Here is a 24,734-nt window from a genome sequence, read left to right as displayed (position 1 = left end):
CCTGAATAAAAACAGCCCCAAAGCATGATGCTGCCACCACCATGCTTCACTGTGTGGGTATTGTGTTCTTTGGGTGATGTGCAGTGTTGTTTTTGTGCCAAACATACCTTTTGGAATTATGGCCAAAAAGTTCAACCTTGTTTTCATCAGAACATAACACATTTTCCCATGTGCTTTTGAGGGACTTGATGTTTGTCTTTGTAAGAAAAGGCTTCCGTCTTGCCACCCTACCCCATAGCCCATTCATATGAAGAATATGGGAGATTGTTGTCATGTAGCACACAGCCAGTACTTGCCTAAAATTCCTGCAGTTCCTTTAATGTTGTTGTAGGCCTCTTGGAAGCCTCCCTGACCAGTTTTCTTCTCGTCTTTTAATCAATTTTGGAGGGACGTCCAGTTCTTGGTAATGTTTCTATTGTGCCATATTTCCTCCATTTGATGATGACTGTCTTCACTGTGTTCCATGGTATATCTAATGCTTTGCAAATCATTTTGTACCCTTCTCCTGACTGATATCTTTCAACAATGAGATCCCTCCGATGCTTTGGAAGCTCTCTGCGGACCATGGCTTTGGCTCTGAGATGCAACTAAGAAAATGTCAGGAAAATCCTACAAGACAAGCTGAACTTTTTTTTGTAATTAATCAGTCACTTTACATGATGGCAGGTGTATAATGACTTCTATTTGACATGTTTGAATGTGAATCTGAACACAGCCACATCCCCAGTTATAAGTGGGCACGCTTATGCAACCAGGTTATTGTAAGGTTTTTATTTTTCATTTTTCCCCCTCGAAGATTGTTTGTTTTTCTATTGAATTGTTCACATTATGTCACAGTTATGACATGATTTATCTGTCTCATTCTTTTACATTACAAAAACCTGGCATTTTAACGGGTGTGTAAACTTTTTATATCCACTGTAACTTACCTACTGTATTTATGGGAAAAGGAAATCTATTTTAACTGCAACATACTTAGATATAGATAATTAGATGTCAGTGCATTCAGAACTTTGTGGTTCCATAGGTTTACTCATTATATTAAAGTAGAAGACTGGTCATTTGTTGGTCTCCACTTTTTGATTCTGGCCTTACCAAATGTGAAAGTCTTGCATATTTACAGTGGGTAGAACAAGTATTTGATACACTGCTGATTTTGCAGGTTTTCCTACTTACAAAGCATTTAGAGGTCTGTAATTTTTATCATAGGTACACTTCAACTGTGAGAGATGGAATCTAAAACAAAATCCAGAAAATCACATTAGATTTTTAAATAATTAATTTGCATTTTATTGCATAACATAAGTATTTGATCACCTACCAACCAGTAAGAATTCCGGCTCTCACAGACCTGTTAGTTTTTCTTTAAGAAGCCCTCCTGTTCTCCACTCATTACCTGTATTAAAGACACCTGTCCACACACTCAAACAGACTCCAACCTCTCCACATTGGCCAAGACCAGAGAGCTGTGTAAGGATATCAGGGATAAAATTGTAGACCTGCACAAGGCTGGGATGGGCTACAAGACAATAGGCAAGCAGCTTGGTAAGAAGGCAACAACTGTTAATTATGAGAAAATTGTTCAAGATGATGGTCAATCTCCCTCGGTCTGGGGCTCCATGCAAGATCTCACCTTGTGGGGCATCAATGATCGTGAGGAAGGTCAGCCCAGAAATACACGACAGGACCTTGTCAATGACCAGAAGAGAGCTGGGACCACAGTCTCAAAGAAAACCATTAGTAACACACTACGCCATCATGCTTCCTGCAGTGCACGCAAGGTCCCCCTGCTCAAGCCAGCACATGTCCAGGCCTGTCTGAAGTTTGCCAATGACCATCTGGATGATCCAGAGGAGGAATGGGAGAAGGTCAAGTGGTCTGATGATGAAAATAATCCTGTTTGGTCTAAACTCCACTCACCGTGTTTGGAGGAAGAAGGATGAGTACAACCCCAAGAACACCATCCCAACCGTGAAGCATGGAGGTGGAAACATCATTCTTTGGGGATGCTTTTCTGCAAAGGGGACAGGACGACTGCACCGTATTGAGGGGAGGATGGATGGGGCTATGTATTGCGAGATCTTGGCCAACAACCTCCTTCCCTCAGTAAGAGCATTGAAGATGGGTCATGGCTGGGTCTTCCAGCATAACGACCCGAAACACACAGCCAGGCCAACTAAGGAGTGGCTCTGTAAGAAGCATCTCAAGGTCCTGGAGTGGCCTAGCCAGTCTCCAGACCTGAACCCAATAGAACATCTTTGGAGGGAGCTGAAAGTCCGCATTGCCCAGCAACATCCCCGAAACCTGAAGGATCTGGAGAAGCTCTGTATGGAGGAGTGGGACAAAATCCCTGCTGCAGTGTGTGCAAACCTGGTCAAGAACTACAGGAAACGTATGATCTCTGTAATTGCAAACAAAGGGTTCTGTACCAAATATAAAGTTCTGCTTTTCTGATAAAATGCTAATTAATTACTTAAAAATCATACACTGTGATTTTCTGGATTTTTGTTTTAGATTCAGTCACTCACAGTTGAAGAGAACCTATGATAAAAATTACAGACTTCTACATGCTTTGTAAGTGGGAAAACCTGCAAAATCGGCAGTGTATCAAATACTTGTTCTCAACCACTGTATATCTTGTTCTGTCTCTACAATCAGGGTTTCTGAATGGCAATTTTTTTCAGATACAAAGCACTACCTAAAATAACACAGATTTTCTATATCAGTAAAAGGGACAATGTAAAATATATTTTTAAATGGAGACAAATAAGAGCACTTGAATACTATGACCTGATAATGTTCATTACCCCGGAGAAGTATAAACTCATCACAATACTGGTACTGAGTGTTTTAGGATTTGTAACCCCTTTGAAAGACTGAGCTGCCATCTTAAAAAGCAGAGGGTTATTCTGGTTATTTTATTTATTCCAGTTACCTCATTGACGTTACTCCATCACTAAATACTCTACACAGGAGTAGTAATAAAATAAATCAGGAGTCAGTCGAGACAACAGAAGTCCACTGGCACAGAGACCAGCAGCAACGTCCATACTGTGCCCCCGCCAACCTTCGGCACACTCGCTAACATCAACATCCATGCTGTGCCCCCGCCAACCTTCGGCACACTCGCTAACAGCAACATCCATGCTGTGCCCCCGCCAACCTTCGGCACACTCGCTAACACCAACGTCCTCTATAGTTATGGACACACCAAGGGATGACTGTATAAACTGCATATAGGATAGGGACATTTTCAGAAAACAGACATCGGTGACATTTACTGGATGTAATAAGCCCTGACTAAACACGAAAACGCATTACCAGAAAATAATTAGGATTCCTTCCCAATGCAAATAGGTTTTATCAACTTCCACACACAAAGTAACAGTGATCTAATGCTCCAGTCACATGATCACCTCATTGGATTGCCAAGCTTCTCCAAAACACACTGTTCTCAGAAAGTTATCTCGCCTTGTTTAAAAGGGATTATACCCTGTGTTTCAGACATGCTAGCAAATAAAGTCTTTCAAAATGAGGTTCAGGTGTACACCACCTTGTTTTGGGGAGGGAGACACCCTGCTCTGTTTCAGTAGGATTTAATCTATTTCAATGATGTCATCTTAAATTATTTTTGCCAAGGGAAACTTTCCAGCTGGAAATACTTTTTTAGATCTGAAATATGCTCAGTCGTGCATGTCATGCACACAATGGAGGTTGTGCAGTATGGTGGCTTTGCCTCAACTCATTGTGCTTTATTGACACCTTTATCACTGAAACAAGTAAGTCTTGTGTAATTTGATCATCAAACAATAACACTGAACGTTTCCTGAAGTTTTGTGTTACTGTCTCTAGTGACATTTAGATCTCAGGGACTGAGACTAACTCATCCAGTTTAAGCACCGCCTTCGCCCGATCCTGATTTGACAGGTACTGCGGGGGACAACTTTCGCTCACAGTCTTTTATATAGATTCTGCCCACAGGAGACTGGTGACTGCTATATATTTATATAAATGCTCAAGCCTCCTCTGGAGGTGTAGAATTCCAAATCCTGAAATACTAATGTTTAAATTGAACCCCTTAATCTTCTTACCTCACTCAGCTAGGATATATTTGATGGCACCTACATGCTGGATTTCATGTACTGGTTGCAGTTGAACTGAAAGTGAATTGGGAAGCGGTATAAGGCAACATATTTCGGAGCATAATCTGGACTTGTGATCTAAACGTGGTAGGATTATTTTGTGCTTATTAAAGCCACTCATATTAGCTATAGTCTCTGTCACTTTGAGAAAATGAAATAACGGTGTAAGCACAGCCCCTACTTTTGCAAATGGCTGTTATTCTGTATCTGTTGACGACATCAATTCCATCGAATATTCACTGTATTATTGTCAGCCATCTGATCTTTTTGTGACCATATACAGACCACCAAGTGTACCTATGATAAAAATTACAGACCTCTACATGCTTTGTAAGTAGGAAAACCTGCAAAATTGGCAGTGTATCAAATACTTGTTCTCCCCACTGTATATAGACCATCAAGGTTATCTCCCACTTAACTGATTTCTTAGAATTTCTGTTAACAGTCATACAACCAGTGTGTATCTGTGATACCAGACATGTAGACATTTAAACGGATACCAAAGCAATGGAGCTTTTAAGTGTTATCAATTCAATGGATTTTATTTAACACGAGAGCCTCTACCCACAACTGTGGCTGTATCCTGGACTTGATAATACCCTATATTGGTGACAGGACTTTGTTTGACCATTACTGTATATTGTTCATGGCTTTGACACCCAAAATGCAATACATTGAAGAATGACAGGTTAAAAAGAATAGTCTTTGCACTGAAGAAATTTACGTAATTTTAGAAGCTATATAAATGATTTCTCTCTGCTTATGCTGTCATCCTGTGAGCTATTAAATATTTTCTTCCAATAAATAAAATCCATTGTTTTCATATTTGAAAATCAAAAAGGTAATTCCCAAATGGAAGGACCACATTGGTATCTACAGTAAGGCTATTAAAAAAGCTAGAAAAATATCTCTAAATTGGTTACTGATAATTACAATAATCCGGTATTAATTTTGTCAACAACTGACCGTCTTGAAAATCCACCTTCCACTCCCTTATAATCTGTTGTCTACCTCTAAATGGAAAGAGTTAGCAACATAATTCCATGACAGTATGTTGTCAGTGAGGTCAGGTATGAGCCCAAGCAGACAACCTGGCCCGCCTGTTAGTCTCTCCTACACCATGTAGAGCCTCTGTGGATCATTATGCCCCCCCGTTGACTAAGCGCTCAGGAAGGTGGTATCAAACCTTATGCCATCTACATTATCAATGTTTAAAAAATGATTTTGAATAAATGCAATATGAAATGTGTTTGTTTAACAACAGTTTGTTTGCTACGTGATTCCACATGTTATTTCATTGTTTTGATGTATTCACTATTATTCTATAATGTGGATATATAGTGAAATGAGTGGTGTCTAAACCTTTGTGTGGTGCTGTGTATCTCTATCTACATCCCTATATAAATATAGTCCAGTTGACACCTTTACTAGACACAGCACTGACATGAATAATGAATAGTAAAATATTTCTAGCAACAAAACAACAACGAATAGTCAAACATTTCTAATAAAAGCCAAAAGGAGACAACACATTACGCATAATTTGCATAGTTTGTTTTAGAATCTGTGAGCTTTGGAAACTGTTGAATTTTCTATGAATACATAATGTTTTCTTTATAGGAGCTTATGCTTTATTGGAACTGAAAGTGGTGAGAGATGAGAATACAGTTTTTGCAGATAGAGCAATCTTTTTCCTTTGCTGCAGAATGGGTTCACCAGAATGGGTTCACCATTCGGCAGCACATGTATATATGAAAAAGCCGCTTAGATTAAGATTCAACTTTGTCACTGAACAGTACAAGTACAGTACAACAAAATGCAGTTAGCATCTAACCATGAGGGCAAATAAAGGAGTGCCAAACAATTTAGTACAGGTGTTAGTACATATATGTGTAATTGAACAGAAATTGAACAGGTATTAGGTATAATGAGTATAATAATATAATGAATGTACAAGAGAGATAAATAGACTCCTAGACTCCCCCATGCCACATTATCTACATGTTTTTTATTTAAGACACCTGTGTCATATTAACTTATTTAACCGTTTTATTTGTATTTCTTATTTTACTATTTGTTTACATACATAGATATTATTTACACCGTATCATGGCTGTATAGAAGTATTTTGCCTGCTAAGAACTTAGATTTTTTTTAATATGCTTTATATATAAAGTTCGATATTATAGTGCTTTTTTTAAAAAAAATTTACACAGACGCACACCAGTCCTGGTTCATTTCCTACTTGTTTATGAATGCGTCATGAAACGAGAAGTTATCTCCCTGCCTTTCTAACCTGCCTCACTCCCACCTGTTTGCCTAAGTGCTCCCCCACCCTGTTTTTCTTTTACTGTTTCGTTTACCAACCCGCAGCAACAGTGAAGAAAGGAAGAGAAGGAGAGAGGGAGTGTGTGAGTGTGTAAGAGAGGAAAAACAGGACAGATCATCAGCCAGTCTGCTGACTCCCAGACTCCTGTAATTCCACACTAACTCTTCCAGCAACAGCAAAGGTGAGTGTTTCTCTCTTTGAATGTAACTTGGTGTACCTGTTCAACAGAATGTAAGATGTTGTAGGAGGGAATAGCTAGAGTTTTGAAGGTGGTCCATAGAACAGTTACTTGTTTTGTGGTATAATATTCTCCTGTAGTCAGGTGCCGTGACAACGCAGAATCCAACAACGATCCCGTGTCGCTCTCCTGAGACCATGACTCAAGCCTGCAATTATTTCTCTCAAAGACTTCCTTTGAGATTCATCTGGTGTTTTGTGTTGGATCACTCTTCGCTTGGACGGTTAATTTACTCTTTCTGTCAGTTAATAAGATTAGTCCTTGTTCAACAGAATGGAATATTTCACCCAAAAACATTATATAAGGCTCATGACAAAACTTACCTTCAGTGTAATCACTCACCCATTTCAAAGTAGACAACATGCTCAGACTTGTCATTGATCCACATTACATTAACTGCCACAAGGAATGACAGGAGAATTAAATAATGCTTTAAAAAGGCATGTCTATATTCTCTTTCTTGAAGTCATTTATTGAGATGTTCATTAACAAAAACCAGGTGTATCCCAAGTTGCTTCCATGTGAATGAATTATCATTATTCTAAGCCTGATATCAACAAATCTATGACACTCAATGTTTAATATTATTCAGCAGCTCAAGGATGACTTTGTGGAAAGTTGCATCATCATGGTAGCCATTGATTTCGTTTAATCATCGTGATTGTAACAGTTTTGTTGAAAGTCCTTGTGTCCCCACAAGGGCCCCAGCTGTATCTTCACCATAATGTTACACTGGCCTTCAAACAGGTGTAAATAAGTGTACAGTCATTCTAATTTACTGATTACAATCTGCTGTCTTGACAGCCTGCCGTACCTGGCGTGTTGACTCCTGGTTAGATGTGGGATTTTGTTTCTCATTTGCATGTGACTGTGATTATAAAGACCTTTTCCTAGGTTAACTATAGCTTGGATGTTTACATTTTTGAAGTCGATCAGTGGACAACAACAGTAACAACATAGGGCATAAAAGTGGGACAACCTAAGCTCAAGATGTGTTGTAATGCTTAATATTATTAACTGGGTGGTGGCTAAACATTGACAAAGAGATGACCATCTTGAAGTTTAGCGTCCATGCGCCAGTCATTTTTGTTGCTGCCCTTTCACTTTTTAAGAATTGTTTCTGGGACCTATTAACCTCTTTAAAAAGATTATATCTAGAACCAAAAAGGGTTGCTTCATATATATATAAGTCCTAGAAGTTCTGTTTAGAACCCATCTGAAGGGTTCTTAAATCAGAACCCTACAGTCTTTACTCAGTTAACGAATTGTTTCTATATAGTATTTCCAATTGTCATTTCACTATAATAATTTTGTATAGATGCATGTATGGTGCCACAAAAGAAACATTTACTGAAGTAAATGCACTGTGCTTGCTAGTTAAATGTTTTTGGTTGTGAAAAGGTAAAGGTTTATGATGGCAGTGGAAACACTATTTGTGGTCGCAATAGAGCTCCCTTAGCTGTATTCAAGCCAGAAGCAACCCTGGTCCTGCAAGGCTAGTGGCTCTTCCGGTTTTTTCCTGATTAACCAAATAAAAAGTATAAAACAGGTTTGAGGAGTTAATAAGATAACTGGTTGAGTCAGGATGAAATGTAAGTGTAGTTTGCATAATCATTCTACAGGTGTCCCATAGGAGGATGTGTCATGGTGAAAAAAGCAAGTACTTATTACTGGGAAAAACCAAGCACAGTTCATAAGCTGTGGCAGTTCATAAGCTGTGGCAGTTCATAAGCTGTGGCAGTTCATAAGCTGTGGCAGTTCATAAGCTGTGGCAGTTCATAAGCTGTGGCAGTTGACTAGATACGTTATCATGTTTTCCAATTCAAGTTAATAGCAGGTGAAATAGATTGGTGTAGCGCCCCTCTAGTGTGTTTAACTGTAGTGAGTGGTGGCTATCCTGAGTTCTTTAAAACATCTATCCAATTAATCAAATAAGTGGGGTTTCTCTAATAAACTTATCAGTGTTTAACCGGTGTGTGTGTATGTAGCTACTAACTTATTATATGAAATGCACTTCCCCTTTAAATCACTATTTAAGCATTAATATTTACACTTTAACATGATATGAAATGTATATGAAGTACTTTCATGCTTTAAGTACTTCAACTTTTAAACAAAAATACTATTTCCTTTAATTTACCTAAAATATCAAAATAGTCATTAACCACAACTGTTTTATATAAAAAACATATATACAAAAGATTTATTTAGAAAAAAGTAGGTTGGTAATTAAATGTATCTTGAAAAATCACTTCTCAGATTACAAATGCAGTCAAATTCACATTGGAAACAAAGCCCAAGAAAATAAGCCGGCAATAACCTAGCCTAACTTGAAATACCCATAAAATGTCCAAATAATGCAGGCCTGTATGTAGCTCGGGTACTTTGTAGCCTTTAGCAAAATGGCCACTTGCAAGGCGACAGCAGCAGGAGGTATGACGAGGAGATCCACGATGAAAAGAAGACAGGTGAAGAGAAGATTCAACGGGTTGACGGGAAAACTCACACCGCTGACGATCTCGGCGAAGTCCACCACTCGGTAACGCTATCCGGCGCCGTCAGGGTCTTTGTCCACCGTCGGTCTCACAGTTCCACACAGGCTTAGCTAGGCCAGGCCGCTAGCTTATTAGCAAAGTCCATGCAAAAACATTAGCCACTTAGTTAGCAGCTAACTTAAACTTCTCTCTGTCCTCTTGTGCTGAGCAGTCCACTCAAACCGATAGAACTATCACCCCTTACGTTTCGTATAAGAGTACTGGTTTAACACTCAATAAACTGGTGCATAACATTAACATTAGCAGCCCCACACGCTTCAGCCCCGCACGCTCATCCCCACGTTTTTCCCCTGCTCTCCCCACTTCCTTGCTACTTTGAATTCGAATGTGATTGGCTCATTCACAAACCTTCCAGAAATAAAATAAATTCACAAAACATTTGTGAACTCTTCCTTCTTATTCTTACAGGCACTTGCAAACAAATATTTAACCTTTTAAATGCTGTACTCAGTAAAACATGAACGTTACCCAATATGCATTTCTCTCATTGAGCAAATCACAACTTCATTGCTGGTCAATGAATCTTAACTTTTTAACCTTAAAGACTATTTATTAAACTATGAAATTATTTATTCAAACTTGTATATCTTATATTAATGAATAGATTTCAACAGGGTTACATTGGGATCCATACAAATATGCTTTTAGTGTAGAAAGTGTACTTACAAGCATCCATAACCTTGTTGGTATGCAATTTCAAATACTTTTGGTGTTGGTAGCTTTAGACATTCAGTACAAAATATATCCCGTCCCAGCCAATGATATATTAAGACTGTAATACCACTTAGGGTCCAAGGATTTCCAGTCCAGGTCTATAGTCATTGAAATTAAATAGGTTTGAATATAGTCCAAAAGGTATTTGTAGAATTGAAACATTGTTTTATAAAAACACTGTGCAGGACCTGCCTGAATATAATTTTCAAATCCAAAGTTTGCTCTACTAAGTGGCTATAAGTGTATATTTTTTCCTCATTATATTGTTGTCTATTACTGTTTTGCTAGTTCAGACCTTCTATTTGAAGCTCTGTCTCGTGTTACAAAAGCCTAATCGAACTGTGAACTGTTGACTGTGCAATACTTTCTGCTAGACTAATTGTTGACTGATCAACTAGTTTAACGGCAGGGAAATGTTTGTCATAGTTTTGGTAATCAGTGCATGTATTTGAGTGGATTTTTTTTTTCTTCATCTATTAATGTAAAATTATTTTCAGTGACAGCTGTAAGACATGAGAAGTGTGGTAATTTTGATAGCAGTTCGTGTTCATAACACTATGGATACTCTAATGGATTTGAAAAATAACAAAATAATGCCCATACAGATGCAAAAATGCTAAATCTTATATTCATACCTAAATAATTGTACAAACTCAATCCAACTCATTAATTAGGGATTATAAAACAAATACAGCCTTTAAAAGACACCCTATGTAAATCCTAGGTAGGGGGACTGGCTGCTTGAAGGCATTTTTATTATGAAATATTTATTTTATCAGAACCATTCTTTTTAATCTGACAGAACAGGTTTATAGTTACCAAATCCATAGGTTGCTGTCAAAAAAATAACCAAACTAACCATCCTAACATTGCCAGAGACCAGCTAGACAAACCTGAAGGTTTCTGGAAGTTCATTCTCTGGACAGATGAGTTTAAAATTGACCTTTTCGGTCACAATCAAAACCGCTATGTTTAACAACACTGCGTACTACCAGAATAACCTTATTCAAACAGTTAAGAGTGTTGATGGAAATGTCAAGATCTCAACACTCACAAACTGAACACTCAGTGGGATTTGTTCTTTAGGGAGGAGTGGATCCCTCAAAAAAGATGTCAGAGACATATTAGTGGCTATAGGAAACATGTACTCCCAGTTATAGCTGCTAAATGAGGGTGTCACAAGATATCGAACAGTTTGTGTCCTTTAATTGTGTTTTCAGTATTAGAAATGAACAGTTAGATAAGGATTTTATGAGTTTATTTAAATATTTAATTAGAAAATAATGTCCATCCCCGCGGGGTTCACATACTTTCAAGCAACACTATATCATGTAATTGGGCTACTAACATTTGCACATTTTATAATTATTTACAAGTGCAAAGAACGACATACATTTAGGCCACATACATTAATGACACTACTATACAACACACTAATATACTACAGAGTACATGATAAAATAAAGTACAGGGACTCATACACATACATTTGATACAGGACAACACCATCTAGTCAATGTAATAATACTTAAAATTCCTTGCTCTACTGAAACCATTGTTTTGTGTAAGCAGGCCTTGAGATGAACGCTACGACATTACATCAAGTTAAACTGTGTTCAAATTGACCTATTGCAGTGATGTTGACATCATGGGCATGATGCATGAAAAAGCCCAACTCTTATCAACACACGACTTGCGTTATCGCATTATTGTACCAGAGCAGCCCGGTGGTCAAGAGTGTTGAACTGGTAAACAAAAGGCAGCTGTGTCCAATCCATGGGATGACGTGGGCCGGGGGGGAGGTTGCTTAACCCAAATGGCTCCTTTTAGTCGCTCTGGATAAGAGCCTCTGCTAAATGACTAAAATGGAAAACATTTCTCCTCTCACCTGTCATTTTTCTTTAGTAAGTCCTGAGTGTACAGTGGGTATATTGACAGTTTTATTTACACACGTTAACCCACAGTCCTGGTGAAAATAATTTTTTAATTAAAATTCATTTGAATTTATTCAAATAGTGGACACTGCCCCTAACAATTCCATCCATCATCTTCCGCTTATCCGGGGCCGGGTCGCTGGGGGGCAGCAGTCTAAGCAGGGATGCCCAGACTTCCCTCTCCCCAGACATTTCCTCTAAAAATTATAATTGCAAATTTGTTGAAGTTTACCTAAACACCTTCCGTAACTATCTGTCTGTAGGGGCAAGGGTGTAGGTTTGTAACGTAGGGGCGATCTAGGAGGGTCACGTTGACCTGTCTGTAATATGTACCCCCCCAAAATCTACACCCATGTGTCGGGGCATATAACCACCTGTCTGTAAGATGAGTGCTCTTCCCTATGCATGCTGGACATTTGTTGTTATACATTTGTCCATGGAGACTGAATGTTGTATCTGTTCAAACAATGTTTTTCTATAAGCATACTAAGAGCTGGCTGATTCATCAGTTGTTTAGAACAGGTAAATGCTGCTTTGCAACTCTTAGGCAGCAGAATGACCTTCCCATTGTCTCATGTTTAGATACAAACACATCTATGCCCTGATGAAAGATGAGACAATGTTGTTTGCTAGTCCCCTTGGTAATTGTCAATCTACTTCTATCTACACAAGTTGGTTTCTCTTTGCTAATCAACAACAAAATCATTTTTCTACCTTACCCACATTAAATCTCAAGAGTTATAAATTACAAATATTTCCTTCTGTCAGATTTAGTATGCAGCTACTTTTTTTGCCATGCCATTCCTTATCTCATGAATGTAGTTGTCACATTGTGTAGATTCTCACTCTCCACAAAATTTGCCTGATATTCTTGACAGGCTTATTAGCCACTCGCTTTCCTTTATCTGTTTCACCAATACTTTTTTTCAGTTCTACATCAACATTTACAGTTTTAATAGTTTATTCATTGGTGATGGTTGCTTGCATGCGCATTGGACCATATGTCTCGCTTAGAGTGTCGTGTGTTTGCATACTTCAGATTTGGGAGTTGGGAGAGCATTGCAGTGGGAAGTTGGATTCCTCCCCTGACGAGAATCCCAAAATCCCTTCGGACTGCATGATTAACCATTTTCAGCATAAAATCTTAAACAGTGAAGGGTTCCAAATGAGAGGGTTGAAGACCAGGGCCTTAAAGACAGTATGAAAAGGTTGATCATTAATTGTTTTTATACAGTATTTCCTGAAATAAATGGTGGCATTAGTAAATGTTTATCTTGTTTCTTAGATCCCTTAATAAGTGAAATATTATACACTGATGAGCCAAAGCATTATGACTACATGCCTGATATACTGATGGTTCTCCGGATGCCATCAAACCAGAGCCTGCCCGCTGAGGCTTGGACTCTACCAGACCCCTGAAGGTGTCCTGTGGTATCTGACACCAAGACCCTTGAAGGTGTCCTGTGGTATCTGGCACCAAGACATTAATATAGGATTCCAGCTGTTCAACTTTGTTTTTTCATTTCATAATGCGCCAAAGGTTTTCATTGGGTGACAGGTCTGAAATTAGCAAGGCCTTCCCTGAAAAAGACATTGGGTCTGTATGGTAACATACACCGATCAGTCATAACATTATGACCACCTGCCTAATATTGTGTAGGTCCCCCTTTTGCCGCCAAAATAGCCCTGACCCGTCCAGGCATGGACTGTGGTATCTGGCACCAAGACGTTAGCAGCAGATCCTTTAAGTCCTGTAAGTTGCGAGGTGGGACCTCCATGGATCGGACCTGTTTGTTCAGCACAACCCACAGATGCTCGATTGGATTGAGATCTGGGGAATTTGGAAACCAAGTCAACACCTCAAACTCGTTATTGTTTTTCTCAAACCATTCCTGAACCATTTTTGCTTTGTGGCAGGATGCATTATCCAGCTGAAATATGCCAATGCCATCAGGGAATACCATTGCCATGAGAGGGTGCACATGGTCTGCAACAATGCTTAGGTAGGTGGTACGTGTCAAAGTAACATCCATATGAATGGCAGGACCCAAGGTTTCCCAGCAGAACATTGCCCAAAGCATCACACTGCTTCTGCCGGCTTGCCTCCTTCCCATAGTGCATCCTGGTGCCTTGTGTTCTCCCGGTAAGTGACACACACGCACCCAGCCATCCACGTGATGTAAAAGAAAACATGATTCATCAGACCAGACCACTTTCTTCCATTGCTTGTGGTCCAGTTCTGATGCTCACATGCTTATTGTAGGCACTTTCAGCAGTGGACAGGGGTCAGCATGGATACCCTGACTGGTCTGTGGCTACGCAGCCCCATACACAACAAACTGCAATGCACTGTGTGTTCTGACACTTTTCTATCAGTACCAGCATTACATTTTTCAGCAGTTTGAGCTACAGTAGCTCATCTGTTGGATCAGACCACATGGGCCAGCCTTTGCTCCCCATGTACATCAATGAGCCTTCACCGCTTTTACAAAGATATTTGGATATCTTTTTATATCCTTTTCCATCTTAATAAAGTTCCATTACCTTGTTATGCAGGTCTTTTGGCAGTTATTTTCTGCTTGCTCTTGCTCTGTATCTAGCCTGCTCAGTGCATCCATGTGAGAGCTAACAAACTCATTGACTTTTTATACACAGACTAATTGCAATTTAAAAAGCTACAGGTGTGGGAAATTCAACTTTTATTGCCATTCTCACCTGTGTGTGTCACCTTGTGTGTCTGTAACAAGGACAAACATTCAAGGGTATGTAAACTTTTGATCAGGGTCATTTGGGTGATTTCTGTTATCATTATGATTTAAAAAGGAGCCAAGCAACTATGTGATAATAAATGGCTTCATATGATCACTAACTTTAAATAAAAGACAATCTATCAGAATCAGACAAGAGAGTAATCTTCTGATTTAAATAACTGAGTGTTTCATAGTAATAACTGGGCCTTTATGGCTGCCAGAAATGACATCCAAGTAGAAGTCATAAAAAAAAAATCTAAGTACACAAAATGGCAACTTACAAACCAAACTGTTTGTAGACAAGGCTCTTAACGCTTCCTTACTGGAGGAGATCCGTGAAACAGGAGAAGTAAGCACTTCCTGTAGAGCACTTCTTTGCAGTCCCTACATTCCAACATAATGGATGTGGCAAAGTACAGAGAAATCCTGAGGGAAAAATCTCCTGAAATCTGCCAAAGACCTGGGAGAAAATTCGTCTTCCAGCTTGGATGTTATTTTTGCTAATTGCTAATTGGTTTCAAAGCATTTGCATTTAGCTACTGTAACTAGTCAAGCCAGTTATCTAGTTAGACGACAAACAATTTAATGAAAAAATACAGAGGACATGACCTTGCTGGCCTCAATTGTAGATACAGGACTGGTAGTTCAAACATTAAATAAATGGAAGTTGGCTAGCTTACAAAAAACTTCTATCTTGCTTTCTTCAAAGTATACTCCTACAGTTTTATGCCAGAAACTTGCAAGAAGCATCAAGAAATGTGAGGTTAATCATGTCGTTTAATAAGCCAGACATGATTCATTGCATTAAACAGAAGGCTCTTTGCTGAAGTACAGAAATAATTTGTCCTTGTTGTTTGATAGAATGTGTATTTACTTTTCCCGAGTGACTTATACTGTGCCGACAAAACCATAGCCTTTTACCATCATTCAGATAGGAGTCAAATATTTATTCAGGAACCGCAGTTTGCAGGATACGATTTTGACCAAAACTATGACCTCATTTTCTAAACTTGATGGGAAAATACCGTAATACAAAGTTAATAACTTAAAATATTACTTAGCCGTTGAATTATAGAGAACCTTTTATCATTGTGCTTCCTCCTTTAATCATTCAGTGCTTAGGCTTGTAGACATAATACTGAGTATTTAGTTTAAACGTCTGACCTCTGAATTACCATAAATGATTCAGAGGTCATTTTCAAAACATTCTCTTCATTGTCATTAGGGGTGGTTTGGGACATTAGGAGTGGATTGGGACAGTTTTTTTATTTTTTATCTCCAGCACAATGTCTTACTGTGTTTTGTCACTTTTTAATGTCATTTCCAGCCAGAAGAAACCTATTGGTCAAATAAAATTTCACTATGGCTCAAAATTTGGCTTGGGTATGAATACTTTTGGGCTTAAATGTACATTCAGCCCTGTCACTTGGGCACACCAGCCCACCCCACTGTGCCCCCTGAACTTCAGTGGGATTATTCAGATGTCCTTTTTTTAAGACAAAACCATGCTCTTTAATAACAGTTCCTTCTGGCTACAGCTGTTCTGAGTGTTTTACAGGCTTGATTTTCTCCAAGGTGGAGGTGCAAAGTCATTAGTTAATTTAAAAGTTACTATTTAAAGATAGAACCACCTTTTCTGGCCCTTTGTTTTTAAAAAGATCATGCTGTTTTTTGTCATATACAAATTACACAAGAACATGGAGTAGGGGAGCCTGGGAGAAAAAAGTAAAACAAAGGCAAATGTTCTGAGTTGATCAAGATACACTAACTGACAACAGCATCTGCATTCAGTCATTTAGTATTATTTTCACCCCATTTTTCTTGTTGTACAGTTTTCTGACGACTTGTTATGAAATGATCAATACTTAGATATTACTATAATCCCAATATCACAATTGTACTCTGCATAAACAAACATCCATGGAGCGCACACACAATCACATTATATGATGTACTGGTAACAAACCTGGGTAGTTTGTCAACTATAAACAGCAGTGGACCACTGAGGACAAACATGACATGACATAACAGTGGTGTGTTAGCTTTTCCTGCATTAAGGTCCAGTATGGATGACAGGTAGTGGAAAGTGGGTCAACATCAGCTTCATAATTCTAGCTGAATAATATAGCCAACAACATTCAAAGCGTTACTGCAACAGAAGTCTCACATTACTAGGACCTTTTATTTAAGTTCATGAAACATGAGACCAATACATTACAAATTGCTTCTAAACTTCTGTGTAGTATAAATATACAGCCCTGGAATAAATGAGATCACTGCACCTTTTTCTTTCCTTTCTAAAAAAAATCAAAAAGTAAGGTTTTGAGAGAGGAACAGAAGGAAAGAAAAAGGTGCAGTGGTCCCTTAATTTTTTTTTTTTTCGGAGCTGTGTGTGTGTGTATATGTGTATATATATATATATATATATATATATATATATATATATATATTTAATGGTTACGTAAATTTAAAACAAATAAAAGGGCCAGCACCAGACCGGGGACTGAAGCCCAAAAGGCCCAGCCCAGGTCACTGATGAGTAGATGACTGATTATCATGGATAACTGCTGTTATAACAACAATGTTCATTCATTCACATTTTCCTCTTGTTTTCCAGGCAGAATCATTAATCAAGAATGGGTTGTTTTGGATTTCTCAAAGTCATGATGTTTGTCTTTAATGGCATCATCTTTGTAAGTTCACGTTTTTATCCTTTAAAGGGAATGTTTGGTAATAACAGGAATAGACTCAAGGAATACTACACCATAAATTATTTTTGGGACCTCAAAACACTCACTGTGTCTCATAAAAGCAGTATCTAAATACTTGTTTGAAAATGTTATGAGTACATAAGAAAATCCCAGGCATAACATTTATCATGTTTGAATACAATACAAGTATATTATATATATATTTTTAAAGAACAATACCAGCCGTTACCATAAAATACATGATTAAGAAAACAATTACATTTCAATGCATAATAAATGATATATAATTCCAGGTAACACACAGGGATATGAGTTGAGGTGGTCTGATAAATTCTCTCCTTCCCTTCCTCCCACAAGTTGGCAGGCGCTGTCTTTTTAGGGGTGGGGATTTGGGTGAAGGTGGACAGCGGCTCCATCCTGGGGTTCCTCCAGGGTATAAAAGAGGCTCCAGCAGCGGTGAGCCAGATCCTCAACGTGGGCTACCTGCTTATCGTTGTGGGGGCGGTGCTGCTGGTCATCGGCTTCCTGGGCTGCTGCGGAGCCATAAAAGAGAGCAAGTGCATGCTGCTTATGGTAGGTCTTCTTACATTTGGGCTGGTACATTATGTAAAGTACTATATGTTGTCACCAATGGGAGTCAACATACTTGATTGTGAAGTTCCTTGTTGGAGTGCTACATGCAATATGTGGAAATACATTTACATTGTAAAACAATATCTTATATTTCTCTTCCTCCTTTTCCAGTTCTTTGTGATCGTGTTGATAGTGTTCATAGCGGAGGTGGCCGGGGCAGTGGTGATCCTGGTGTTTAAACCCTTTGTAAGCATGGCGTACATACCGCCCATTCATGTGATATCGCAAAATGTGTTAAAACTGTCCATAGAAAATGTTTCAAAGTCCTGTGATTTGTGACTCCTTCAGGCAGAAAACCTGTTTGCTGAACTGGGCACCAAGGCAGTTCAGAGCATTAGGAGTGAATATGGACTAAATTCAGACGTCACTGGAATCTGGAATACAACTATGGACACGGTACTTCACAATATCCCGCAACACTGTTTTAATACCTTGAAAACTAAATATCATGTTGCCTGTTTATTGTACGCATTATTCACTTTCATCAACAGTAGGTTTCTAATGAACTGTCTCTGTGTCCACTCCAGTTCAAGTGTTGTGGATTCTACAACTATACAGACTTTACGGGTTCTCCATTTGAACGCCAAAACCATTCCTATCCAACACAATGCTGCAGCAGTGTATATTTCAACTCGTGTAATGCTACAGGTGCTGCACACAGTGCTGACTCAAACCAGGTAAGTCGGGACCTCAACCAGTTCATCTTAATCCATCCGTACTCAAACTCTTCAGCATAAAAACCCATTTAGGACTAACACAATTTACACCTAGTGACGTATCCTGTCCTAATAATTGCACTATATTTGTGTTTCCCATAGGCAATCACTGGCTGCTTCTTAAAGTTTAAGAACCTGATTAACGATAACACAGTTGCCATTGTGGCGGTTGCATTGGGAATCGCTGCCATCGAGGTAACGTTCACTCCCCCTCTCCAAGCCAGGGTCACAGGCTCATCGTTTAACTTTCTGAAATAACACAAATGTATTGAGTTTGGCACATAACGATCATCCATGGAGCGTTGATCTGCAAATGACGCAAAACATTGACAGCAAGTGATGTGTTCAAGGTGGGCATCATTCAAAATGTTTACCTGCAGCATGTTCATTGTTCCTCTATCCCTAGATATTGGCGATGGCGGTCTCCATGACACTCTACTGCAAAATTGACTCAAAGATTGACTGAGGATTAAAGGAGGCAGGGCCATAGACATGTCTGGTGATAATCGGGGGATGGATCAATACTATCCACTGAATTCACAAGGCTGAAGAGAATTCTAAGGAAGCTTTGTGAGGAGGAGAGGTGTCCGCCCTTGAATTGAGACAGACTGCATCAAATCATTTGCACCCAGCACAAAACAAATACTAGATTTGGGAAATTTAAATTTGCACTGAAATATTTTTTTCTGAAGACTGCTTGATGAATGTAGACCTACATATTTCCCCCCAACATTTTTATTTTTATGGCATTCAGTTTGAAAGAAATGTAGTGTCCGATGTATGTCCGATGTCCATTTCACACTTCTACAGATCTAGATTTAAACAACACTGTAAAATCACTGTAAAGAAATAAGTATGTGTATTGTCGTGAACAGGTGTAAAAGGCAAATCACCTTAGACATTGCATCAATTGATATACTACTTTTTAATGTGTCATAGCTGTACATACGCTGATATAGAAGACATTTTAAAATTTTATTGCAAACTGAGTTTATCTTATTCTTTGTAACTGATTATTGCATTGTAGTTCGTGTTAGATTTATATTTGGGTGAAATAACACTTGAGTTGTGCTTGAAGGCCCATGGAGTCATTGTTCAGAACAAGACATTATTCAACTCTGTCCCAGCCTGGAATTAGCATTATTAGAATTGTTCAATGGAATTAGCACCTCTAAATCTGAGGCCAGGGTTCTCAGCAGGAAACCGATGGAGTGCCTCCTCTGGGTAGGGAATGAGGCGTTACCCCAAGTAAAGGAGTTGAAGTATCTCGGAGTCTTGTTCGCGAGTGAGGGGACAATGGAGCGGGAGATTGGCCGGAGAATCGGAGAAGCGGGGGCGGTATTGCATTCGCTTTACCACGCCGTTGTGACAAAAAGAGAGCTGAGCCGGAAGGCAAAGCTCTCGATCTACCGGTCAATATTCGTTCCTACCAGAGATGGGGACAAGTCACACATGGTCAAGTCCAAGCAAGTCTCAAGTCTTAACCATCAAGTCTCGAGTCAAGTCTCAAGTCACAGTTCAGATAAATCAAGCAAGTCAAGTCAAGTCAAGGGTTCACCCTAAGCAAGTCAAGTCGAGTCCTTAAAAGTTTCAAGTCAAGTCACAGTACTAAAGAGATTAACACACACACACACTGTCCTCTGTTTCTGACGTGCGCTCGGTGCGAAGCTCGATTTCAAAATCAAACATTTTTCTCATCCGCGGTACAATTTTTTGGGGGGACGAAGCAGAGGGATCTTGAATCAGCATGAAGGGGTTGTATTCGCTATAACAACCGCCACGCTATACCTTATCCCGCTTATTACATGGCTACCTACCAATTTGACACAAAATATTGATTTCAAAAGGAATGTATTGATTTAAAAACGATTGTATTGCTTCCTCTAAAGAAAATAGTCCGTTCCGTCTCTGGTTAGAATCCTGCTGCGTCCATAGCAACGCGCTGTTTTTCATGGCAACGGTCTGTTATCAAGAAATAACACGCATTCTGCACTGGAATTCAGCCAATCCATGTAATAAGGGCTAATAATAACAACCTAATAAACTAATTAGTGTGACTGAAAAACTGCCTAATATGTAATTACGCTGTAATTATTCTTGGCTGTATGAGTAAAAAAAAAACTCTTCGAAATGTTTAGGTGCTAGTAATCACATCGGCGCCTCCATGTTAGCCTTTCATGCAGTAAAGTTAACTGTTATGATGTAAGCACAATGATTTTTAGTTTCCACACGCAGTCCACAAACACTTGAAAATGCCCACATTTAATACAGACATTATAGCCTACGTGTAATAATATACATGCCCGCTCATTTTAAGACGCCCATCAACATTAAAATTCAGGCTATGCCACTGTTATAGTCAAATTCCCTTACATCTATTTACCAAACGTATTCAGTAATGATAATGGTCACATTTTTAACAAGAAAAAAATATATATATAATATGCAACCAAGGCCAAATTATGACAAACAAAAGATTAATTCATAGTAACTTAATCGTTATAGATCTTAGTGAAACTGAATATAAAGAGATTACTTTCTTACCTTTCCTTGTGGTTCTTAAAATAACGAATGAAATTTGACGTTGTTGCATATTTTGCATCTGGCGAATCTTTTTTTTATTCACCCGGTCCAGTTCAAAGTCCTTTTATCCAAACGATACTATTTGTGGAGCTCGACTAACGTTACTGTCTGCCATGTTTGGCGCGGTTTGAATTGTGCAGAGTTAAAGACACATACGCTGATTAGTGGTGCTGATGTCGCAACATATACAATTATTTTATTGCTGTTTGTTTATTATAAGTTCAAGTCATTGTCGAGTCTTCCACTTCAAGTCAAGTCAAGTCTCAAGTAACTTGTTCTCAAGTCAAAGTCAAGTCAAGTCATTTTCATACTTTAATCAAGCAAGTCACAAGTCCTGAAAACTGTGACTTGAGTCAGACTCGAGTCAAGTCATGTGACTTGAGTCCCCCACCTCTGGTTCCTACCCTCACCTATGGTAATGAAGGCTGGGTCATGACCGAAATAACTAGATCACAGGTACAAGTGGCTGAAATGGGTTTTCTCAGAAGGGTGACTGGCTTCTCTCTTAGGGATAGGGTGAGAAGCTCAGCCATCCGTGAGGAACTCGAAGTAGAGCCGCTGCTCCTTTGCATCGAAAGGAACCAGTTGAGGTGTTTCGGCATCTGGTAAGGATGCCCCCAGGACGTCTCCCTAGGGAGGTGTTCCAGGGTAGGCCCAGGACTAGGTGAAGAGATTATATTTCGACACTGGCCTGGGAACGCCTCGGGATCCCCCAGTCAGAGCTGGCAAATGTGACTCGGGAAAGGGAAGTTTGGGATCCCCTGCAGGAGCTGCTGCCCCCGCGACCCGATACCAGATAAGCGGACGAAGATGATGATGATCATTGTTCAAATTTGTTAATTGAAACTATGCATCCTGAGCAACGAAACCGGAGGTGAGTAATGACTTGTTATGCTATTGTGCTCTTACTCCCTCTCAATTGATTATCACAGCTCTAGGCTGTCTCCGTACCTCTCTGAGGGCTGTGCCTAAGAATAGAGTACCTCCAGACACCAAAAGATAGATAAGACAGTTGATTTAAGTAGAACCCATCTGACTTACTCAGTACTCCTTCAGTAACCCAGCACATTATGTTACACTCACTAATACATTTGTTCAATTGAATAATCCATTCATTTAATGTTTCATTGTACATAACTCTTAAGTAATTTCGAAATAAATATAGTAGGCTGTGGTCTCTTATAGTAGCACACAAACAACTTCTTATCAATTTAGATCTCCTGGGAATAGCCAATGTTTTCCCAGAAGTTGACCATCTCTGCCTTCCAAGAGATTCCCCAGCCAGGCACGACCCCCACTTGCCTGACCAGTAAATCATCAAGCGAATCCAGATCAGCTGCACAACCAAAGGGACAAAGACAAGGGTGACCAGGTGGCCTGTAATTATTGCCTAGATCTGCAACACAACCAGGTGGACAAAGACAAGGGTGACCAGGTGGCCTGTAATTATTGCCTAGATCTGCAACACAACCAGGTGGACAAAGACAGGGGTGACCAGGTAACCTGTCTTAATTGGCTAGATCTGCAACACAACCAGGTGGACAGAGTCAGGTGACCAGGTGGCCTGTAATTATTGCCTAGATCTGCAACACAACCAGGTGGACAAAGACAGGGGTGACCAGGTAACCTGTCTTCATTGGCTAGATCTGCAACACAACCAGGTGGACAGAGACAGGTGACCAGGTGGCCTGCCATTACTGGCTAGATCTGCAACAGGGGGACTTTGAGCAGGGACAGCTAGGATTCGTCAGGCCAGGTAATCCTAAGACACAGTCCAAGGACTCAGGTTATCTTAAGATTCAACAGGACACCACAGTAACCAGCAGAAGCATTCCTTTAGATCCAAACAGATACATCAGAATTCAGACAGACCCATGTCCTCCGGCACATGTTAAACATGTGATTTCTGTGTTGGACCCAAGGAAGACTAGCTGTTGTTACGACTTTAGCTAATGGGGATCCTAATAAACAAACAAACAAACATGAATGATTACAGCAAAAAAACTAAGGACTGAGACAGGGGGCTTTGGAGACAAAGTGGTATGCAGTATCCAAGCAATGTTATGGAATATATGAATACTCAGGTGCATGTTTGGTGTTAGTAGAAGGATAAGTGACATATTATTTCAGGATGTTCAGCCCAGTAGTGTTCTGAGCAGTCAGGGCCCACGTTGAAACATGGTGATCCAGAACACTGATGGTCAGAATTGGGGACAGAGTGTAAGGTCCAGGCAGATAACCTGGAAAGAGACTGAGATGAAGAATGGAAAACATTAACACAGGCGAGTGACAACAAAACTGAAACTGAAACTGTACAGTTTGTCTGGTTATAATTTTTGTTGTCTGGTTTTTATCCAATGTCCTTAAAAAGCAAGGCTGTTTTAATTTGGTATTCATTGTCCACCCACTGTCAGTCTGTACACATTTTCATTTGAGTAATTTATCAGACAAATATATTATGCTGAGCAACAGTAATAATTTTGTGATTAGGTGCCTTGCTTCAAGGCAGAGTTTCACCGTGTCACCTGGGGAATTTGAACCAGCAATGACTCTAAAAGCCAGCCTACTCTCCAGTTGCCCCCAATTAACGGGTGATGTGAGTGGAGATCTTGTTTTGTCGACATCTTTCAGTCCCAGTCTTGTTGCAACGGACCTCGTCTGTCCTTTGTAAGTCTGCAACGTCAGAGCTCTGAAAAAACAAGAGATAAGACAATCATGCTGGCTGATGGGATGGATAGAAACAGTAAAGAGAAAGTGAGCAAATAAGATAAATGAATTACAGATGTTTTGATTAGTAATATTATATCTTGCCTGAGAACCCATTATTATTTATAGCATCAACCACGGAAATAGTTACAAGAGAAGACAGACAGAACTTCTTCAGTTTGCCATGCTTGTCATTCTCACTAATATTCACCTAATAATATATCCTACAGATAGGTAAAGGAGAATCCAAGACAATGCACATTTTTCCCTTCTGCCTTTCAAACACACCTGTAGTAAGAGGAATTGGAATCTGGCCAGACATCCTGATCTGACCCACAAGGCAACATTTATAATAAAAGCAGTACATATATTTTGTGTAAACTAATCTTACACGGTCAGGCTTCATACTTTATATAAAAGATTGGTGGTTTGGCTACCTGCTCTGCTGAAGTTACCGTGCGTCTGAGTCTCCATAACCAGGGCAACGAGGAAGTTCACTGACACAACTGTCATTCTGATGAAATACTTCTCCGCTATGTTTCATGAAACTATTTTGCTTTTATTATTTTTCGTATGCAATCTAAGCTTAACGTAGGGTGTGGATGAAAAAAATCGCGCCCCGTATTTATTCTGTAAGGGACAGTGCATTTTAATTTTCAAGAAGGGACGATGCCGTATTATACGGGACGGGTGGCAACCCTAGGTTAGATAACTTCATTACTT

General features: G+C 39.4%; 1 protein-coding gene and 1 long non-coding RNA gene across 2 annotated transcripts; one reads left to right on the top strand and one right to left on the bottom strand.

The window, feature by feature from the left end:
• The first annotated feature begins 6,423 nt into the window (after positions 1–6,423).
• tspan35 (tetraspanin 35) lies at positions 6,424–19,809 on the top strand. The gene is made up of 8 exons (XM_010874957.4): positions 6,424–6,652; positions 17,280–17,355; positions 17,731–17,946; positions 18,118–18,192; positions 18,295–18,402; positions 18,534–18,683; positions 18,825–18,917; positions 19,129–19,809. The coding sequence occupies exons 2-8, from the start codon at positions 17,299–17,301 to the stop codon at positions 19,186–19,188; spliced, it is 759 nt and encodes a 252-aa protein (XP_010873259.2). The 5' UTR covers positions 6,424–6,652; positions 17,280–17,298; the 3' UTR covers positions 19,189–19,809.
• Positions 19,810–22,916: 3,107 nt separating this feature from the next.
• LOC109616302 lies at positions 22,917–24,512 on the bottom strand. The gene is made up of 3 exons (XR_002197413.2): positions 24,449–24,512; positions 23,831–23,994; positions 22,917–23,556 (listed from the first exon to the last, which is right to left on the bottom strand). It is a non-coding gene; the product is annotated as an uncharacterized LOC109616302 (long non-coding RNA).
• Positions 24,513–24,734: the final 222 nt, after the last annotated feature.

The sequence above is a fragment of the Esox lucius genome, chromosome 11 (genome assembly GCF_011004845.1).
Source record: "Esox lucius isolate fEsoLuc1 chromosome 11, fEsoLuc1.pri, whole genome shotgun sequence".
Lineage (NCBI taxonomy): Eukaryota > Metazoa > Chordata > Actinopteri > Esociformes > Esocidae > Esox > Esox lucius.
The sequence above is the reverse complement of the archived record's forward strand: the minus strand, read 5'-3'. Positions and strand labels throughout refer to the sequence as shown.

Coding starts and splice junctions, on each gene's coding strand:
- tspan35 (XM_010874957.4), top strand. CDS start 17,299: ATGGGTTGTTTTGGATTTCTCAAAGTCATGATGTTTGTCTTTAATGGC. Junction 17,356..17,730: donor TCTTTAATGGCATCATCTTT/GTAAGTTCACGT, acceptor TCCTCCCACAAG/TTGGCAGGCGCTGTCTTTTT. Junction 17,947..18,117: donor GCAAGTGCATGCTGCTTATG/GTAGGTCTTCTT, acceptor CTCCTTTTCCAG/TTCTTTGTGATCGTGTTGAT.